This window comes from Girardinichthys multiradiatus, chromosome 1, assembly GCF_021462225.1.
Source record: "Girardinichthys multiradiatus isolate DD_20200921_A chromosome 1, DD_fGirMul_XY1, whole genome shotgun sequence".
NCBI classification, from domain to species: Eukaryota; Metazoa; Chordata; class Actinopteri; order Cyprinodontiformes; family Goodeidae; genus Girardinichthys; species Girardinichthys multiradiatus.
Genome location: NC_061794.1, coordinates 4,308,521 through 4,328,626, shown reverse-complemented (window position 1 = coordinate 4,328,626; position 20,106 = coordinate 4,308,521). Strand labels below are relative to the sequence as shown.

The 20,106-nt window shown below is 38.0% G+C and overlaps 1 protein-coding gene and 1 long non-coding RNA gene across 5 annotated transcripts; both read right to left on the bottom strand.

Annotated features, from left to right (window-relative positions):
• Positions 1-2,499: 2,499 nt before the first annotated feature.
• LOC124855487 (tumor necrosis factor receptor superfamily member 14-like) lies at positions 2,500-4,234 on the bottom strand. The gene is made up of 7 exons (XM_047345429.1): positions 4,114-4,234; positions 3,561-3,716; positions 3,301-3,388; positions 3,047-3,219; positions 2,922-2,953; positions 2,779-2,824; positions 2,500-2,528 (listed from the first exon to the last, which is right to left on the bottom strand). Exons 1-7 carry the CDS (start codon positions 4,166-4,168, stop codon positions 2,500-2,502), a joined length of 579 nt encoding a protein of 192 aa, XP_047201385.1. The 5' UTR covers positions 4,169-4,234.
• A 135-nt stretch (positions 4,235-4,369) lies between these two features.
• Positions 4,370-17,702, bottom strand: LOC124875229. 4 transcript variants are annotated; one of them, XR_007040006.1, is made up of 3 exons: positions 17,454-17,702; positions 15,477-15,619; positions 4,370-4,464 (listed from the first exon to the last, which is right to left on the bottom strand). It is a non-coding gene; the product is annotated as an uncharacterized LOC124875229 (long non-coding RNA). The 4 variants fall into 4 exon arrangements; XR_007040001.1 differs by lacking the exon at positions 17,454-17,702 and adding an exon at positions 17,079-17,093; XR_007040011.1 differs by lacking the exon at positions 17,454-17,702 and adding an exon at positions 16,188-16,208.
• Positions 17,703-20,106: the final 2,404 nt, after the last annotated feature.

Below are 20,106 nucleotides of genomic sequence, written 5' to 3'. Positions count from 1 at the left end.
TTTCCTCACTGCTAATTATTCCGCAGTCAACTGATAGTAGTGTTATATCAATGTAGAAGGGACTGGGAACAACAGCTCAACCATGAAGTGGTAGGCCATTTATAATGAGAGCGGAGTAAGAGGATGCCAGGGCACAGTGGGCATTGGTTGCAAACTTTCTGCAGAGTCAGTAGCTACAGACCTCCAAACTTCATGTAGCCTTTAGGTTTAGCTCAAGCCTTATATCACCAAGTACAATGCAAAGTGTTGGATACCATGTTGTAGAGCAAGCTGTCACTGAGCAGCGGAGAACCTGGGTTCCCCTACTAGAACATAATCATACAAACTGGGGGTGTGTTGACTTTAACATTTAGATTGTCCAGACTTTGTTTGAAAAACATTGCCGATAAGTTTTTATGTAACTTGAAGATCGTAGACAGTCATGGATCCGCTGTCTTCATATGTTTAGTTTCTAATATACAAACTGCATTTACAGTCTGAACATAACTGTGTTGATCTCTGACTTTGCCACCAGCTTTCCTGCTGGGTGGAAAACAGTGGAAGAAATGGTAAAGGAAAACTAGTGTTGGAATTAAAACATTATGTCCAAAAACTCGAAAAAGGCTGCACTGCCTACAGTAAGAGTTACAAATTATCACACAAACACCTTAAACCTCTTTGGTTCTAAACGTTAAATTTAGATCTGCAACAGTTTCAGAGAAGATTGAAACACATTGTGGCAAATATATGACTATAAAGGCAGCAGGAGATTTCCCAGCTACACCCAGGCCTGATTGTTCTGAATCAGCCTGTTTGTGTAGCGCAGGCATAAAATAAGAAAAGTGGACAAGTGGAGGACAGAGGAATCAGTGATTGGTCAGAAATGGCTACCAGCTGTTTAGGAATCACCTTGTTGGAGCTCAGGTCCTAGTTCCTGGATGTCTCACTGTGTCATCTTTGGGATTTTTCAGGTTACAACTAAACATAATCACTGTGGTGAACATGAGTCTTTGTGACATGCTATGAATGGAAATATTAGAAAAATAAATAAAATTTGTTCTGTACCAGGTTGTGCTTTTTATTTGTAAATAGAAAAATACAATATATGGTTGCTTGTCTGATAATTGGTGAAAAAGGAGTCAAAGTCCTAAAAACTCCAGATAACCTATACAATATTAGTGAAATTAACCTTTTAAGCCTCAACCCCCAGTACTGGGGGAAGAATTTAACTTGTTTTCTTCTACTTTCTTTACCACGAGTTTCATTAGTTAAACATAAACATATGTGGTATCCACAGCAATAGTAGAATCGTGGCTAAAAGCTGATATAAACAATTGCTACAAACACCAAAAACAGTTAAAACTAAAGGCAGTTGAATATGAAAATAAAAAAACTCCACAAAATGACAAAACCATAAAACTCGGTCTCAGCTGTTCACCACACAGCTTCAAAACACACAACCAGCATATCTGCTTTAAGCAGAAAGTTCACAGATTCCAAAAAATACATTTTGTCGCAATCCACCCAGGTTTTACTCAATGAACAGCAAAGGAAGGCCAGAATCATCACTCCCATTTGAAAAACATAATTATTAACATATGATTGTTTAGATAGAGTGTGTCAATTCCCACAAAAATTCATGTAGATTTGTGCATGTTATTTTAAACTCAAACTTTGCAAAATCCCTCTGGGCTTAAGAGTTTAATTTTCTAAGGTAGGTTCTGGTAACATTGAATATATGATGAGTGGAGCAAGGCTTCAGCAATCTGATTTTAAAGCAGGTGAATAAAACCTCTGATGTGGTTCTGACAACTCAAGTTTCTATTAAAATTGTACAAATTGACTGAGTTTCATCACACATGAAGTTATTGATTTACTGAACATTTCCTGCTCTAAATCTTTCTGGGTTACAGTCTAACTCAGCAGTTTTCATGAACTCTTTCATTTCAAACTCAGGAAACTCCACAGGATCAAAATAGTCCAAACACAGATCAGGTTCTACAGTTACTTCCAATGCTGTCTCACTACTGAGGATGAAGGAATCATGGTTGGGAGTATGCCAATGAAGTCCATATTCTTCAAATATGTTAATACTATTTTTAACAATTTGGACTTCTGTGCGGCTGCACGGTCGCAGTTGGTAGCACTGTTGCCTTGTAGCAAGAAGGTCCTGGGTTTGGCCCCCCAACTCTTTCTGCACATGTTCTCATGTGTGGGTTCTCACTGGGTACTCTGGCTTCCTCCCAAAGACGTGCCTGTTAGGTTAATTGGTCTTTCTAGATTGCCCATGCTTAGTTGTTTGTGTGTTGCCCTGCGATGGACTGGCGACCTGTCCAAGGTGTACCCCGCCTCCCACCCATAGACTGTTGGACATAAGCACCAGCTTCCCCACGACCCACTATGAAGAAGCGGTATAGAAAATGACTGACTGAACTTCTGTGCAGAGTGATCAGACTAAGATGATGATCATGACACTGGTGGAGAAGAGAGTTTTTTTCTGATCACTGTATAAATAACGACTCAGCATCCAGCTTGGTTGTATCTGGATCCTGAAGAACATTAAATTGACAGTAAACAGATTTTTACCCACAAGATTAATGCAAGGTTTCCTCCACTGTACAAAGAAAAGAAAAAAAAAAGAATGGATGGAGACATCCAGTGCAGCAGCTCAGTCCTTTAATTATCAGATTACCGGTAGTTTAATTTTATTCCACAGAGAAAGTTTCAGTCTTCCAGAAAACTGACAAGAAAAACTATTTATCCTATAATATTGTAGTAAAGAACAAAGTTCTATCTTACCTGGTGTTGTTAAACGATTGCTGTGTTCTGCTCCTTCTGCATCTTCCTATCATGTACAAGATGAGAAAAATTAATTTCTTTAACAAGCTAAATATTTCTATTAATATCTGTTAACATTACACTTCAGTTAGAAACCTACATACCCTTTGGGGTTTTTGTCGTTTTGTGCAAATGACTGTTAAAAACAAAATGTTATAATTATTACAACAGAAAAGAAAATAATGTATTATCTGCTAATAAAATTTTTATCACCCTTTCTTCATCTCACCTGGTATTGTAATTATTTTATATTTCCAGTTAAGTACAGCAGCAATCGCTGCTACAACTAAAAAAACCACCACACCGATCACTATTCCTGTGATATTGGAACCTTTTTCTCCACATTCAGCGTCAGTTGAAGCTGTTCCTGCTTTTATCAGCTGAAGGTTTTCTTTTTCACATCTGAAATCACAGAGACGTGCATGCAGGTAAATACTGTGGTAAACATGCTGTGTGTTCATGCTGTTTAACGGACTAGCTTACTGTCTGTGTTGCTGACAAGACAACATTGTCCCATTAGAAAATGTTCCACTGAAGCAGTCAGAGCAGTCTGTGTCTGTGGAGGCTGTTCCTGTACAAACACAATCAGTCAGCATAAAGTTGGTCAGAAGATTCTGATCATATTTTCACTTCTGACCAACATGTAACTCAATTTATCATTTTCAATGTTTGGTTATAAAATGTAAAAGTCAGAATTAATCTAAAAGTCAGAGGATGAATGTTCTGAAGAGAATCAAACCAACCTTTCTTGCTGATGTACTGTCCTGGTTCACAGCTCCTGTGTTTCTGTGCTACACCACAGCCTCCTGATTTAGGGTCTGTAAAGAAGAACCCCTCCATTGGTTCACAGACTGTGTCTGCATATGTTCTACATCCTTGTTTGACCATCAGACCAGCTCCTGTGAACACACAGATTACACATGCAGAGATAAAACTTCCACCAACATAGTAAACTTAAACACATCTTATAGTGAGACAGAACAGTTTGTCCAACTGCATTAAAACAGAGGAAAATTTATTATACATAAGAATCATAGAGGTATATGAGAGTAATTGATCATGTCATTAAAAATTGATCCTCAGTGATCCAGAACACAACAGTCCTACGTCCCTTAATAGAAGATAGGAAGCCTCCTGAAGGAGAGGTAATAATAATAATTTACTTTGCTCTCTAACCACTAGGCCACCACTCCCCAGTTTTTTTTTATAATTTAGGTGAAACGTCTTTAATAAACAAGAAGTCATTAATTGTCTTCTATTTAAGCACATAAGTAGAAAATGTCAACATAACTGCACCTGAATCACAGGTAGAACATGGAGTGCATCTCTTCTCTCCATTTGGCAGGTCCATATAAGTTCCATCTGTGCAGGGCAGACAGGACCTCCTTCTGAACTCCGTACAGTCTGTTTCTACTCGACTGCCTGTTGAATAGTAAAACACCACATTTATTCTTTAGAGGAAAAGTCTTGAACAGGATGGATACTTTGTTACTAGGCAAAGTAACAGAGCCTACATCAGAATGAACAGTGAATAATCGTTAATTAGAACATACCAGGAGGACACAGTAGACAGCATTTATTTCCTCTCTTGTACTCTGTTAGATGACATGTGATGGTATGGACCCTGAAGGCTCTCATTAGAATCATCTGTGAAGAGCAGGAAATATTTCTTTAGTGAATTAAAACAAACCAAAAGCTTCTTGAATGACATCAGTGATTCAAACCTAACTGAAAATAAAACGTTCATCAGTTCAAACCCGTTTAGTTCTACTGTGTCTGCATCAAAACCAAATGGTGCCGTCTAGCTGCTGCATGGAACTTAATCAAAGCTCAAACCTGATCATTATAATGATGTAAATATGCCTCCCATATTTCTGTTAGGGACACTGTCAACGCACACAATATGTGAAGAACTTTAAATCTTTAAAACTATTCAGGACATCATATTAATAACGGCATAGAACCCAGCCATCGCACACAGAACCTGATTGAGGATTTTTCCTAAAACAACTATTAGAATTGGAATAATTGTAATTATTATTATAGTACAAAGGAATCATGAGTTGAGGAGGCCAATGTGCCATTGCATTAGCGTAGTCTGTGTCTGGAGCCACTCATGAAAAAGGCCACATGCATGATTTGGTGTTGTCTTATGGGATGGAAGTTCATGTTTCAGAAATCTGTGATAGTCGTTCCTCAGATCACCTGTTTGAGATACTTTCTACTTCCATACCAGGCATCACAGAAAACAGCAGGTACTCTTAGCACAGTGTTCATGTTATTAATCCTTCACCCTCAGAGCGTTTTACACAAGACTCGGTTCTTTGTAACCTACAGCTGTGCTCTGAAATGAATGCTGAGGAGCTTCTAACTCCTTCTGCTCTGATATTTCAGACTTTGTTGCTCCACTACAAACCAAACCATCATCTCAACCCTGGTTGGATGAAACTTCTCGCTCGCTCAGACATCAGTGCCCACCTACCCAGAAGGCGGAAACAGGACAAACGTCAGGTCTCTTTAGAAGTACTAGGTAACTGTTAAAGGACCAAAGGGCTTTAAACACTTCTTTTCTGTCCAACACAACACAACTGAACTATCGATTTTCTCTTAGGTTTTTAGAAACTAAGAATTTATGAGGAGTATTAGTCAGGTTTCAGATCACACCACAGCACAGAGACTGTCTGTTTAAGAGTTTTTAACAACATTATTTTAACTGAAGACTCAGGGTGTTCTGTTTGTTTAATGCTTTCGGACTTATCAGCAGCCATTGATACTATTGTCATAATGTTGTATTTTTGTGTGATGGACCAAAAGGCAGACAAGCACGGAGAAAAGCAGAGTGGGTTTGAAACTCCTTCTTTAATTTAAAGAGAGTCCACTTACATACAGGCGAGGTGCTGGATGACAGGATAATCCTGATTACAAGGCAATTTCAAACTAGAACTTAACAGGATCCAGAGGACAAACGAAATCCAAAGAGACATAACGACACCGCGTGGAACAAAGGTCTAACTGATATTAAAGCCTGGAGGAGGCTACATTTCCTAAAGCTAAATGAAAAGAAGACTGAGGTCATCTGGTTTAGAAAATTTAATCCCCCCCACTGTAGATGATGTTCTCAATTCATTAGTTACTGAAAGTCACTCTGCAGTAACAGATGATGTTCTGGATAGTTCTCCTAAGTCGGACAAACAGATAAGTGCTGTTATTAAGTCTAGCAGCTTTTTTTCCAATTATGACTTATTGCTAAAGCAATGTTTACTCTCTTTTTTAAGGATCTCAAGAAGGTTATTCATGCTTTCATTCATTCAACTCTTCATCAGTGTTACCCAAAGTTAGTCCTCAAAAGCGGTCCAACAACCTGCTTTATTTCTATGTTGTCCTGATTCAACATACATGTCTCATATAAATGGTTCAGTAGCAGGATGCTGCAGAGCTGAGTGACATTCAGCTATTTTAATCAGCTGTGTTGGAGCAGGGACACATCAAAACCTGCAGGACGCAAGCTCTTGAGGACTGGAGATAGACACTCCTGCATGTCAACATCCCCTCTACTGACTTTGATGTGTTTGTTCATATCTTTTATGATTAAATTCTCTTTTATGAAAGGAGAACCCAACAACATGTGGTGAGAACACCAGAAGTATGTTTTGGGGTCACTGAAAACTACTTTCAATGAGAAAGAATACCCAATGCACAACTCATTGATCTCTTTCTTTTAAACACAGGAACAACGAGCAATGTGAACAAGCTACATTTCATTGCAGCACTTTTGGTTTGACTTGCCAATACATTTAATATGTTTTTTGTTCTGCTGTTTTCTCATAGATACTATCTATATTTGGGTCCTCTGCTTCACACAACTATCTTTCAGAGGATTATCAGGGTCACAGAGACAGACTCAAAGGAAATAAATCATATTAAATCTAAAATGTGGTCAGAAACATTTACCTCTACTATACAGACCACAAATAACTCACATTTGGATTAATAAATCTGATTGTGTTTAAATGTGACTAAGATAAAAATACCAGCAATGGAATACAGACCAGAATACGCAGAATATTTTCACATCACAGAAGTTATTAAGATCCCTGTTTACATGTTTAATCTGCATTTCAATCCTTTAAAATCCTCCAGGTGAGTTGTGTGTGTGTGTGTTCTTGTACTTGTTGCTGAGTGAGAATTATTTTTCGTATTTTTATCGCAAAGTGAGGACATTTTAACAAAGTGAGGACATTTTCCTGGTCCTCAATTTTTCAAATTCTGTTCTTGGGACAGGGGTTAGGTTTAGGACTAGGGTATGAATTGAGTTAGTGTTAGGGTCAGGGTTAGGCACTAAAAATCAAGGAAAATGAATGGAAGTCAATGGAAGTAACCCAAAAGTGCTCATAAAGATAGTAAAACATGGATGTGTGTGTGTGTGTGTGTTTTCCTGTCTTGGCATCACAGTGAGAACCATTTTCCCGATTTCACCATCGAATTGAGGACCGTTTGTACCAAAGTGAGGACATTTTGCTGGTCCTCATGACCTATTTCACTAACAGTTATGTTGGATGGGTGCAAAAACTTGTTATCACTCATGTAAAAACCTTGTGTTGCAAGGCACCTGCACTATGCCTTCCTCCCTGTGTGTGTGAGATCATTGCTATCTCTGTGTGAACCAGCCTCCTTTCCGTCTCACACACACACACCCTGTCTGAACTGTCTGTTGAACTGTGCATATAAATAAAGAGATAGGGTGTCAAAAACTTTGTAGTTTCACTGCAAAGTGGGCTACCCTTGTCACAAGTAACTCTGACTGTATCGTTCTTACCTCTGAGTTGACTAAATAATACCTAACATTTATTGGTCCTTCGAAGCCGGATTAATTCAATAACCTTATTTCTCTTTGCTTTAACAGTGACTCTGGGATCCGTGGGGGAAGCCTGACGTCGAGCGAAGCACCGCTGCACAGCCTCCACTAGCCGGAGTGGCTGAAAGTCCCGGTGTGTGTGAATTCACACCTGGCCAGTGGGTTATCGCCTTCCTCGGCGCGGGGTGACTCTCACAGGGTCCAGAGAGTCACCAAGAAGTCAACTCCGAGGTGAGACAGTTTTAAAATACAGTTCATAGGAAAAGTACTTAACAGTCGTTGGTAGTGCGTCGCCGGTAAGGACGCTGCATTAGGATGGTTTTATTCCACCGTGAAAGGAATAGTGACAAATTTGGTACAATCCCGCCATGAAGGGGATTAAAGAAAACGACTGAGGATTATTCCCCTGAGAGGGAATAGAGTAAGCGCTATATAAATAAAAGAAGAAAAGTACTTAAAAGTCGTTGGTAGTGCGTCGCCGGTAAGGACGCTGCATTGGGATGGTTTTATTCCACCGTGAAAGGAATAGTCACAAATTAAGGTAGGGCCCCGCCAAGAAGGGGGCCAAATAAAACGACTAAGGGTTATTCCCCTGCGAGGGAATAGAATAAGCGCTATAAAAGTAAAAAGAACGGAGTAAATTGAGCTCATAAAATAACACCAAGTTAACTTAGAAAAATTACAAGGTACCTGAAACTAACTGTGTGACTGTGTTGTGTGTGTATGGAGGACTAAGCATTTTTAATAGAATCATAGCAGGATTCTGCTAGTCCTGTGTTTTCTTTTGCCCAGATTAAAACTACGTACTGGTGACTTTGGAGATTCAGGTCGGATTTCATTCCAGAAAATTAACACCGCTGTGAATTAGTCGCAGTAGAAGGGCGTGTTAATGTCCTCTCCATAAGTCTCATGCCAGTGACCTTTTATCTGGGACATTTATACTACAATTAAACTAACATAAAACATAATGGGGAAAAAACAAAGTAAACTAATTGACTTAGAAGGGGAGGTAAAGTTTATGGAGAACTATGTAAAAGGAGCAGGTATGATCTGTCATAGATGGAATAAAAAATAAAAAACATGGGTTTTTGGGCAAATTAGATACAAAGGATGTCTTAAAATTACAAGGGGATCTAAAATTAGCAATAATGAAAACTAAAAAGAGAAAAATAACAAAGAACAATGGGGGAAGAACAGAGAAAAAGCTCTGATTTAACAGAAATATGTACACGATGGCATAAAAATACGGATTTTCAGGTAACTTAATTATCACTGAAATCCTAAAACTACACGGGGATCTTAAACTGGAGATTATGCATTCAAAAGATTCAAGAGACAATAAAAAACCTTGCCAGATTATAATTTCAAAGGGGACTTTTCAGTCCCTGAGTGCACACAGTTGATAAACAGATTAAAACAAAAAGATGAATAAAAAAAAACAACAATAAGAGCAGCTTTTAACTGACATAGCCATAATACTGAGGCCTTAAGAAAAGCACAGGAAAAAACTTTCAGCTTAACTGAAAACAAATAAAAGGGGGGCGGACTGCCACCCATCCCAGTTTAGAATACCAAGGTAGCCCCAAATTATAAAGACTAAGAGGTGGTTTTAGAGGACGTGGTAAAAGAAGTTAAAAGAGGAGGTGACAATGTGGACAACATGGAAACTGTCCAACTGGACAACCCAGTGAACAATGACTAGAGAAGAGAGAACAGAATGTTGTTAAAGAAGTAATCTGAGAGTAAAAGATTTTGTAGGCAAGCATTAGTGAGAAACAGGTGCTTTAAAAATCATTCTATGGTGTTATACTACTAACAATATCATGATAAAATGCAAAAGATTCATTTTACAGGGAAATAATTCCATATTTGGCTCAGATTGTGTGCATTCTTGATTTTTCCTCTTTGAGAGAAGTTAAATTTCAGCTCTGTGAAACGACCTTGACAAAGAGATGCAGCTGCCTGAAAACAAAGATAAAACTTCTGCAAACAGCAGAAGCCTGTCTCTGCTGAAAGGTCTGAAAAAAAAAACAAAAAAAACAATTGTAACTCTACCCTGCATGTGTCAAACTCAAGGTCCGCGGGCCAAAACCGGACCCCAGACGTTTAGTGATTCTCTAGAAGTAGAGCCTTTTAATATGGTGATTGTGTGCTTGAATGTTATTTTGTCAATCAATAAGCAGTTTTGTCTACATTCTGCCACAATCTGCCTTTTGAAAATGTTTTGAATCTTGCTCTTTATGTATAAAAAAAAAAAAGAAAGAAAAGAAAAATTGGCTAAAGTCTGCAGACACAAAATGAACCTGGATTGAAGCTCTAACTATGTTTATTTAATCTGAGATCTTCTCCAAATGCAACAGTATATGTCAGTCTACATGAGATACTAACAACTTCACCTACTGGTATAATATAAAGATCTGATTGAATATGTGAAACAAACAATGATGAAAGTTTTTCAACAGGTGATGCTCATCCAGAAGGAAGACAGTGTTCCTAGGAAATGCAGCTCATTTATTAACAATAAATTTTTCTCCTATAGGTGGAAGTTTTGGCTGACTAATCATAGGCTGAATCTATGAAACATTATGAGCACAGAACAAATGACCAAGGTTCTGACTGACTTATGAACCTCACTGACCTGACAATGATAACATGACACCCAACAGATAACACCTTTAAGGTGGACCCACTAAGACCACCTTATTGATTCTTGGTGAATAAAAAAAAAGAATTGAAGCGTTCAAAACAGACCTTGTGGAAACAAAAGGGGTTATGAGGAAACAATGTGCATTTTAAGAATAATAGAAGTCAAATTAGGTTCAAATTTTTGCAAATAAAATTACTCTGACAGAGAAATAAGTAAGTAGTGTGTGAATGTGTGTGAATGGGAATGACATCTTTGAGGGACCTTAAAAGCGCTAATAAAGGTCTGATGTTCTGATGATCTTTGCCAAATTTATATCTTAATAAGGTTTCCAGAATCTTTTTTGAAAAATCATTTAAAGATGGCAAAGGTTCTACCTGTATTGAAAATACTGATAACCATAAGAAAGTTCATAGACCCGTCTTCAATTTTTCCTAATTCTTTTACAAACAGGTTATTTAAACTTTCATGTGGCCAAATGTCTGTATTTGACTTTCTGTTTTTGTGAAATAAATGTCTGTTTCATGTTATGTAAAAATTAGAGTCCTCAACATTACCATAATAATATTAGGTCAGTTCTCTATGGTAAAACAAAAAGATTTTAACAGATGTTTAGACTTTTTCCAGTCAGGTTCAAAATGATTGAATTAGACTCAAACTTAACATAAGATGAAATGAACCTTAACAGAATTACTGAACTGGACTGAAATAGATAAAACTTTAGTTAATTGAAACAAACTTTAGTTACTTGAACTAAATACAAAGCTGACTGAAACTGTATGTTGTATCTATAAAACTGGGTAAAACAAACTAAGATTATAAGATATAATATGCCCTTCATTTTTTGTGTTCATCAGTGAGTGAGTTTTTATTTTTTATTTTTTAATAAGAACTAAACCAAGCATTATTTATAATAATAGCAACTACCAAAAATAGTGATCTCATTTTTAAATGTAATAAGGACTTACTTTATAAAATATGATAAAAAAGAATAATAAGAATTTGGAAAAACAGAGGCTTTAAACCTCTGCAGGAACAGCACTGACACTTTCAAAGGTAGATCCTAATACAGGAATCTGGAAGCTCATTCTGGCATGGACAGTCAAAGTCCATCCAAGGACACATTTAGATGAGGCAGAGGGACAAATACAGGGCTTAGCTGAGAGCAAAGAGAGCAACATGCATCCTGCCCTAGCTGCTGTCCCACCTGAACTGTGGTCCCAATCATCAACTGATGTAGGGCTTATAAAGGGGTTCCCACCATACAAGGTTAAACTAATATCTGAAAAAAGGCCATTAGTCCGCCAATACCCCTTAAAGCCAGAAGCTGAAGAAGGTACTAAGCCAGTAATACAAGATATGTTGAAGTCAGAAATATTAAGAGAAGCACCTGACGCTACATGCAAGGCATATCACACTGACATCACTATTATTATCACAGCCAAACATAACTCTAAAAAGATGTGCCCTTTAAATCCAAGTACTCTAATACCTACTGCAGAAGATGGAAAACCACATTCTTATAAAGCAAAAGTTGAAGAAGACACCAAACCCAGACAAGACATTTCTCAAACCCTTATACCAGATTCATGTGTTGTGTTTGTAGATGGCTCAGCATCTAAAGATGAATATGGAAAGAATAGAGTTGGTTATGCAATAACAACCATCGATAGGATAATAGAAGCTAAATCTCTACCCAATACATGCTCAGCCCAAACAGCAGAATTATATGCTGTAGTAAGAGCATGTGAATTACATGAGGGACAAATACTTACTATATACACAGACAGCCAATACGTTTTCAGATCAGTACATCACCATGCTAAGATTTGGCAAAATAGAGGTTTTAAAACATCATCAGGGACAGAACTAACTCATTTCAACCTATTAAAGAAAAAATGTCAGATCTGCTATTTATAGACACAGACGTGCTGAAAGACGCCCAACAGTCAGCACCCAAGTCAGAAATAAAGGCCTGGCTAAAGAGAGGAGCACAGAAAAAAGATGACATCTATCAGATAGAAGATAAACCAATCCTCCCAAAAACAGTTATACAACACAGCGGCTACAGTGACACATTGGCAAGACCCACGTGTCAAGGGGGGAATATGTCACATCTGGTAAAGCATTAATGCTACACTATAAATATTTCTGACTATGCAAATAATTTTTGCAGATCATGCATAATTTGTTGCAAACACGGGGGAAGAAATATTGCCTAGTTGTAATAGATGAACCTAGTGACACATTTCTTCCCCACATATGGTATCCCACAGATTATAAGGTCAGATAATGGAACTCATTTTGTAAATAAATTAATAGAACTAAGTTCTAAAGCATTAGGGTTTCAGTTAAAGATTAAGGAAAACAATGGAAGAAACAGGGAGGCCATGGCCCGAATGCCTATCCCTGGTTAAATTATGGATGAGAATAACTCCAAATCAAACTGGTCTTACTCCATTTGCCACCTACTGTACATCATTGTATAACTCCACCCACTGTGTTCTGAGCCTGAGATCACGTGACACCAAGTTGCTGATGTGAATTTGTATTCTCAAAGAAATAGTACATGGCAGACCGTTTTCTCTGCCCTCTGACATGAATGAAATAGAGAAAGCACAACAGGAACCTTCATTAGCTGAGTGGATGAATAAAATGTTGCAGACAAAAGAAGAACAAATGTCCAGTGGTCTGCCGATAATCTCTGCTCCTATCCCACAGAATGAGGCCTGGAGACCTGGTCCTGATTAAGACACTCCACCGGAAGGATTGGAGCACTCCTTGGTGGAAAGGGCCGTTTCAAATACTCCTAACAACGCCCACAGCTCTGAAAATAGCAGAGAGGCCTTCCTGGATCCATAAAAGCCACTGTAAGCCAGTTTTGCCGTTACAGGAGCCAGATCAACCGACGGGGTAGCAGAAGGAAGTCCGGGTTCAAAGATGGCCCAGCGTCTCAAACCGGTGAAGAAAACAGCTGATCTGCGCCCAATTATAAAATGGCTCTCTGTAACATGTGGACAGGACTGATAAGCCTGAGCTTAATTCTGGTAGCAGGACTCTTTCTCTATCTAAAGCAGGATCCACAGGAGGTGATACCGAACCAGAAGAGATGGACATCAGACGGGACCCATCTCAGAACACTGACGGAAGAACATGACGCACATCCATTCCTACAGAATATCTGGTATTGTTCATGGTGGCATATGCAACACTGAACTAGGTAGAAATGCACGAAAATGAAGGGGACGATTATGATGACATGTTGTAAATAAATCACATCAAAAGCCTGAGTGTACTCATACATTGTATTTCATAAAATAACCTTACAGCAGAAAATCGGAAGAAGTTGTTGCTTAAGTGAAATGAGAAAAAGTACAATGATGACATAAACAGGGCAGATTTTTTAATTATTTTATTTTTATGATTTCAAGTATTATTCTTCTATTTTTATGATTTCAAGTATTATTCTTTTATTTTTATGATTTCAAGTATCATTCTTTTATTTTTATGATTTCAAGTATTATTCTTTTATTTTTATGATTTCAAGTATTATTCTTTTATTTTTATGATTTCAAGTATTATTCTTTTATTTTTATGATTTCAAGTATCATTCTTTTATTTTTATGATTTCAAGTATTAATCAACATTTAACTTTTAATGGTCGCCGAGGGCGGCGGGGCCGTATGAGTATTTCCCACAAAATATAATCTGTTTACCGTCCGTGGGTTTTCGCTCATACAAAGTATTTTTCTTACTCGTTTTTATATTAAATGTTTTTACTTGTGATAAAAGGAGGGACTGTTGGATGGGTGCAAAAACTTGTTATCACTCATGTAAAAACCTTGTGTTGCAAGGCACCTGCACTATGCCTTCCTCCCTTTGTGTGTGAGATCATTGTTATCTCTGTGTGAACCAGCCTCCTTTCCGTCTCACACACACACACCCTGTCTGAACTGTCTGTTGAACTGTGCATATAAATAAAGAGATAGGGTGTCAAAAACTTTGTAGTTTCACTGCAAAGTGGGCTACCCTTGTCACAAGTAACTCTGACTGTATCGTTCTTACCTCTGAGTTGACTAAATAATACCTAACAAGTTAGGTTTAGGACTAAGGTGTGAATTGACTTTAGGTTAAGGTTAAGGTTAGGCATGCACTGGTAATGGTTAGGTTTAGGGTTATTGTCAGGCTTAGGGCATAGAAAGGGTTGAAAATGACTGAAAATCAATGGAAGTCAATGGGAGTCAACACATGGTCCTCACTACATATAGCAAAACAAGAGTGTGTGTGTGTGTGTGTGTGTGTGTGTGTGTGTGTGTGTGTGTGTGTGTGTGTGTGTGTGTGTGTGTTGGGGGGCATTAAAGCAACCAGCTTTAGCTTTCTTTGGATCAGTTCTATAATAATATAAAAGCTCAGCATTCAGGTTCACAGAGCTCACTGTTCTAAATTCATTGGCTTGCAGCTTTCACATCATAAAAACCTCAGTTTAAAATGAAACTAAGAGCAAAATGAAACAGGTTCGGACTTCATTCTGCAAGTCTTGAGACAACAGTTTTCTGCAAGAGGTGGAAAATACTGTTGGCAAATAAAACTACAATTTCTATTGTCAAGTTTAACTCAGGTAAAAGTAACTGTGTAGAAAATAGACTCAGGTTAAACTCAAAAGTAGCTACAGTAAAATACACCCTGAGAAAATTTTACTCAGTTACTGAAATAGGACATGAAGAAATATCATTGAACTCTCCTGAAATTAATAAACAACTAAAACCCAATTACAATCACACTAATAATCAGGGCCGCTGTTTTCATCATATTTCTGTTACAGCTCAGGTGGTTTGATATAGATTTACATGAGATGCCTCATCAGTGTATTACATGCAGTATATGGGAAACAATTAAAGTTTAATTTTAAAGCATCTTTCACTGATTAAGGTGAAAAGAAAGTCTTGCCAGAAACAAACATCTTATCCCCCTAAAGACGTCTTTTCTAAAGAAGTCTTTCCTAATTCTAGAGCAGGACACGTTGGACTTAACTTTAAATAACAAACCTAAAATCTGCATCTGAGGACACCCAGAGTTAGATTTAATTATTTAGAAATTAACCATTTCATAAGAAGCATTGTTCTATCAGCATATTCTACATTATGCAGTAAAAACAATTACCAGTAGTACAGATGCTACTGTCCAAGATTTTCTTCTTAAAATCATTCTCAAAGGCAGGAGTAAATTTCTCTGGAGCTGAACACATCATCTTATAGACATGTAGGATGGTCAGAGTTGTGACACTGAAAGCTGGAAGTCAACATCTGTAAAAGAGGAAACACACACTCTGTATTAACCTGTAGGAGGTCAGGGCTGCAGAATATTAGGAAAACATGCAATATGGGATATTGTTATCAAATGTTGAAATGATGATTAATAAATAACTAAACATTATTAAAGTGTTTCTTCTTCAGTTCTTTGCAACATAGAACCAAGACAGTGATCAGTCTACTCAGCTCCTGGAAAAGAAAGAAACGTTGCATCTGCCTACATCTGCTGTTTTAGCAGTGAAACTATTTAGTTGTAGGATCTTAATGACTTTATCAGATCATCTTAACGTCCTTCTAGAAAATATTTTCTGCTGCATTGAAGAACATATTACCAATTAGTGGCATAAAGAGCCTGGGAGACTTATTTAAATCCTCTAATTTAATTTATTGCATATTTATTGCAGTCCTTGCTAAATCAATATTGTGTAGAGAGATATTGCTTAACTACAAATGTGGGATATATTGTGCAGTCCTAGTATGAAACAGAATTACCATCTTTGTAAAGGTAAGGCTCGGTTCTGTTTGGGGTTTTCAGAACCCCAGTGCTGACTTTCTTCTCTACCTGTATTCAGCACCATGGCAACTGATGATGGAAACCCATGATGCTTTGGAGCAAGTGAGGCCTTCAGCAGGACATCAGATGTTCCTTCATGGTCTCACATAAAGATTTTAATGGTAAAGTAAAACAAAGGAACTAGTGTGTGGAGAGTAAGTCTCAGCTGTACTGTATCTGTTTTATAAAGAAACTGTCCTGTTTCACTTTAACTTAGAAGCATGTTTATATGACGTTTAGAACTTTAACCTTTGTTCCTGGTATCTGCTGACGAGCAACGTGAATCATACCTGCCAAGCTTTATCACACAGTGAGGGTTTGATCACATTCATACAAACATAAATGAAAGGGAAATTAATGAGGCTCAAAAATATAAAAACGATAATAAATTGACATTTAAAAAGTCAAACACTCCAAACTATCTAAAACAAAAGGTCAATTATAGCACATTTGTGTAAAATTTCTTAACAAATATAGACATTTAAAACAAGCAAAATAACTTGTTAAGGCGGCAGATTCAGGCAGAAACTTGGGTCCATCTCTCAGGAACAAACAGCAAAGGTACTTCGTTCATTTAAGGAAGCAAAGTATGAGAAGTTTCAGGCCCAATCCTGTTTTATTAAGGAGGTGGTTGACAGATTTCCTTCTAGTTGTTCTATTTCGACAGCTTAGCTCAACCCACACAAAAAAGAAACCAAAATTATTTTCATGATATTTGTCAAATCTAAACCATAAATTATGGAACCGAACCACGCTCCAAATCAAAGTTCATATTTTCAGTCTTTGTGCTCTACCATCCTGTCTGTTACATAAATATACAACTAGATTGAAACGTCCTGAAAGTGCCTTAGCTGCCAACATAAACTGAAGTTTATTTATACAGAAATTCAGCAAACTTACCTTCACACACATCTTCATCGACAATAGTTTTTTCTTCCAATTTTGTCCTTTTACTTCTCCACAGACATGAAGCGCCAAAGCAGCAAAAAGCTGGGCGAAAATACCAGACAGATCAGAGGGAACAGACTGCTAAACTGAGTTGAACGCGGAAACGAAAGGAAGTACGCGCAAGACCGACTGAGTGGGCAGGACCGAATGTTACAAGATAAAATTAAAAAAATTAATGTGTTACAAGATACAATAAAATAATATTATAAAGACGTCTGACAATTATAAAACAGGTTGTTCGTCAGATCTTCTCTTTCAGTAAAATATCATATTTTTTGTAAACGTTTCGCTAACTGTACAGTAACTTATTCCTATTTTTTAATTTACCTTTGTAATATGTGCATGCTTCCATTTGCCTTTGCTGTGGTAAAAAAAAGTATTTCTGACAGTCGGCTCACTTGACCACAGTTGCGTGTCGTGCAGGTCAGGTGCAGACAGATGTGCTATTTGTCCCCAGCTGTAGGATGGGATCCATACTGACTTTGAGCTCATCCAAAAGTGTGATGTGGACGAGAGAAATGGACCAGAAAACAAGTGTTGTGCCATAAAGTGATGGTCTGTCAAAAACTGTCGGGTACCGGGCGCGTCTCCGCGAAGGAGCGAGCAGCGAGAGGAGGAGAATTCTTTCTCGGTGGTTTAGTTCTTCAAGTCAACAAAAGAAACAAATAAAACTGGTCTTTGATTGCATATACACTCGGGCCAGAGTTGTCAACAGCCACTGGAGAGCCACTTAGACTGCCCTCAGCAAACTAAAACAAAAGTGAAATAATATGAGATTTAAATTATGTGCTGTATTTGAATCTTTTCAATAACTGCATTAAAAGCCCATTAATTTGTCCGTTGTTATTAATCCAGTCTTCAGAAAATCCTGTTTCTATATGATCCCAGCAACGGGATCAGGCCAGGATACAAAATTTGAATATTTACTTTAATAAAAAAAATATATAAATTTGTGAGCATATAGAATAGAATAACTTTTGTCATTGCAATTAAACATTTCAATGAAATTGTCCTCTGCATCTAACCCATCCCTTAGGGAGCAGTGAGCTGCCATTGTGCAGCATCCTAGGAGCATTCTGGGGCTAAGGGTCTTGCTCAGGGACCCAGAGTGGCAGTCTGTGGGAGACGAACCAGGGAACTTGTGGCCTCTTTGGGATGCAAATGCCCTGCTCTCCAACCACTAAGCCACCACTCCTCCATCAGACAAGCCAGGTGAAGTGTCACGGACACAAGGACACAACGACTGTGACAGAGCGGGTTTCGAACCGCCGGTTAAAGGACAAGTTCCTACATCTTGAGCTACAGTCGAGTGTAGAGATTTATCAGTGGAAAATATTGCTCACATTGTGAAACATGCTCACATGCTCATTTTATGCAATGCATTTACAGAAGTAACAAAGTTTCCTTTTACACCAAGGTGGATTCATTTTCAGGTGGGAATTTCTTCAAAGCTCTGTGGGCTTGAGTCAGAGTGGTACCCAGACCGGTCATAGTTTTTTAATGTACCCCAAGTTCAGCACTCGTCAAAATTGCCAGCCAGTCTTTTTATGATTTTCTCCTCTAGCCATTTATAACAAAACTTTTAATACAGCATAATGGCATCTATTGACACATTGTCATGCAACACAGGCCTTTTTTTACCATTCATCCCCTCTCATTATACCCCATCCTTGCCACTACTTATAGTGTTTCCTAGACCTCTCCCTTTACCTGCTGTAACCTTTACCTCAATTCCTTACACTTGATACATTTTTTAAGGTTTGAACAATCTAAGTCTTTGCGTATGTTTTAAGAAAAAAAAAACATTTACTTGAAGAAATTTGAAAAGCCTTTCAATAAAATTCTTTAAAATCAAATAGTTACATACCATATGTGCGTATACATCACATGAGGTTATTACGAATCAGAAACAGGCAGACCCAAGATTCAGCCAGACAGTACTGAAAATTTAAAAGATTTATTCAGCCACAGGAAAATATCATTCTGGTAAAACTCCACACAGCTTCTGGGAATCACTGGGGCAGAAAGAGGGATTAGTGACTTGTAGTTTCTCCAGATATTGCAGGGATCAGAAAAGTCACTGACCTGCTTTTGTCTTGAGTAGAACTTGAAACCCAGAGGGGAAACCTAAGTGGGTGGCAGGCAGTGATCTCCACAGCACAGGTAAGATGTGACTTCAGGCTGAATAAGCAAGGCTGGCTCAATAATCCAAGGACAGAAACAGGGTCAATGATCGGAACAAGAGACGTCAGGCAAGGGGCAGGCAGAGGCATAAACCAGATGCAAGAAACAGGGTCGACAACCAAAATCCAAACAGGCAGAGAGGCAAAAATCCAAGTGGCAAGGCAAGGTCAAGAAACAATGATCAGACAGGAAGGAATGCTGGATATCTACTCGCACGATGGCTTTCAAACATTTGGCACCGTCTGCTTGTCAGAGTCAGTATATATCAGGGAAGACACAGGTGCTTGGCATGCCACTGATTGCACTGCACAGCAGCAGCCACCAGGTGCATCTAAGCTGCTGATTGCAGCCAGGGAGACAGGGTAGAGCAGACGTGCCAGAATCATAACAGAGGTGGGGTCTTGTTGAGATTGAGATACATTTACCCCACTGAGTCTCATGAATGATCTAAAAGACATGTATAGTTAGACAAATGAAATGAATTAGGTAGATCAATAAGTTCACAATTATCCATGATGCAAACCTAGTATCTTCCACTGCACTTTTTGGACGATTGTAAACAGTAATACAGGTCCTTCTCAAAATATTAGCATATTGTGATAAAGTTCATTATTTTCCATAATGTCATGATGAAAATTTAACATTCATATATTTTAGATTCATTGCACACTAACTGAAATATTTCAGGTCTTTTATTGTCTTAATACGGATGATTTTGGCATACAGCTCATGAAAACCCAAAATTCCTATTTCACAAAATTAGCATATAATTAAAAGGGTCTCTAAACGAGCTATG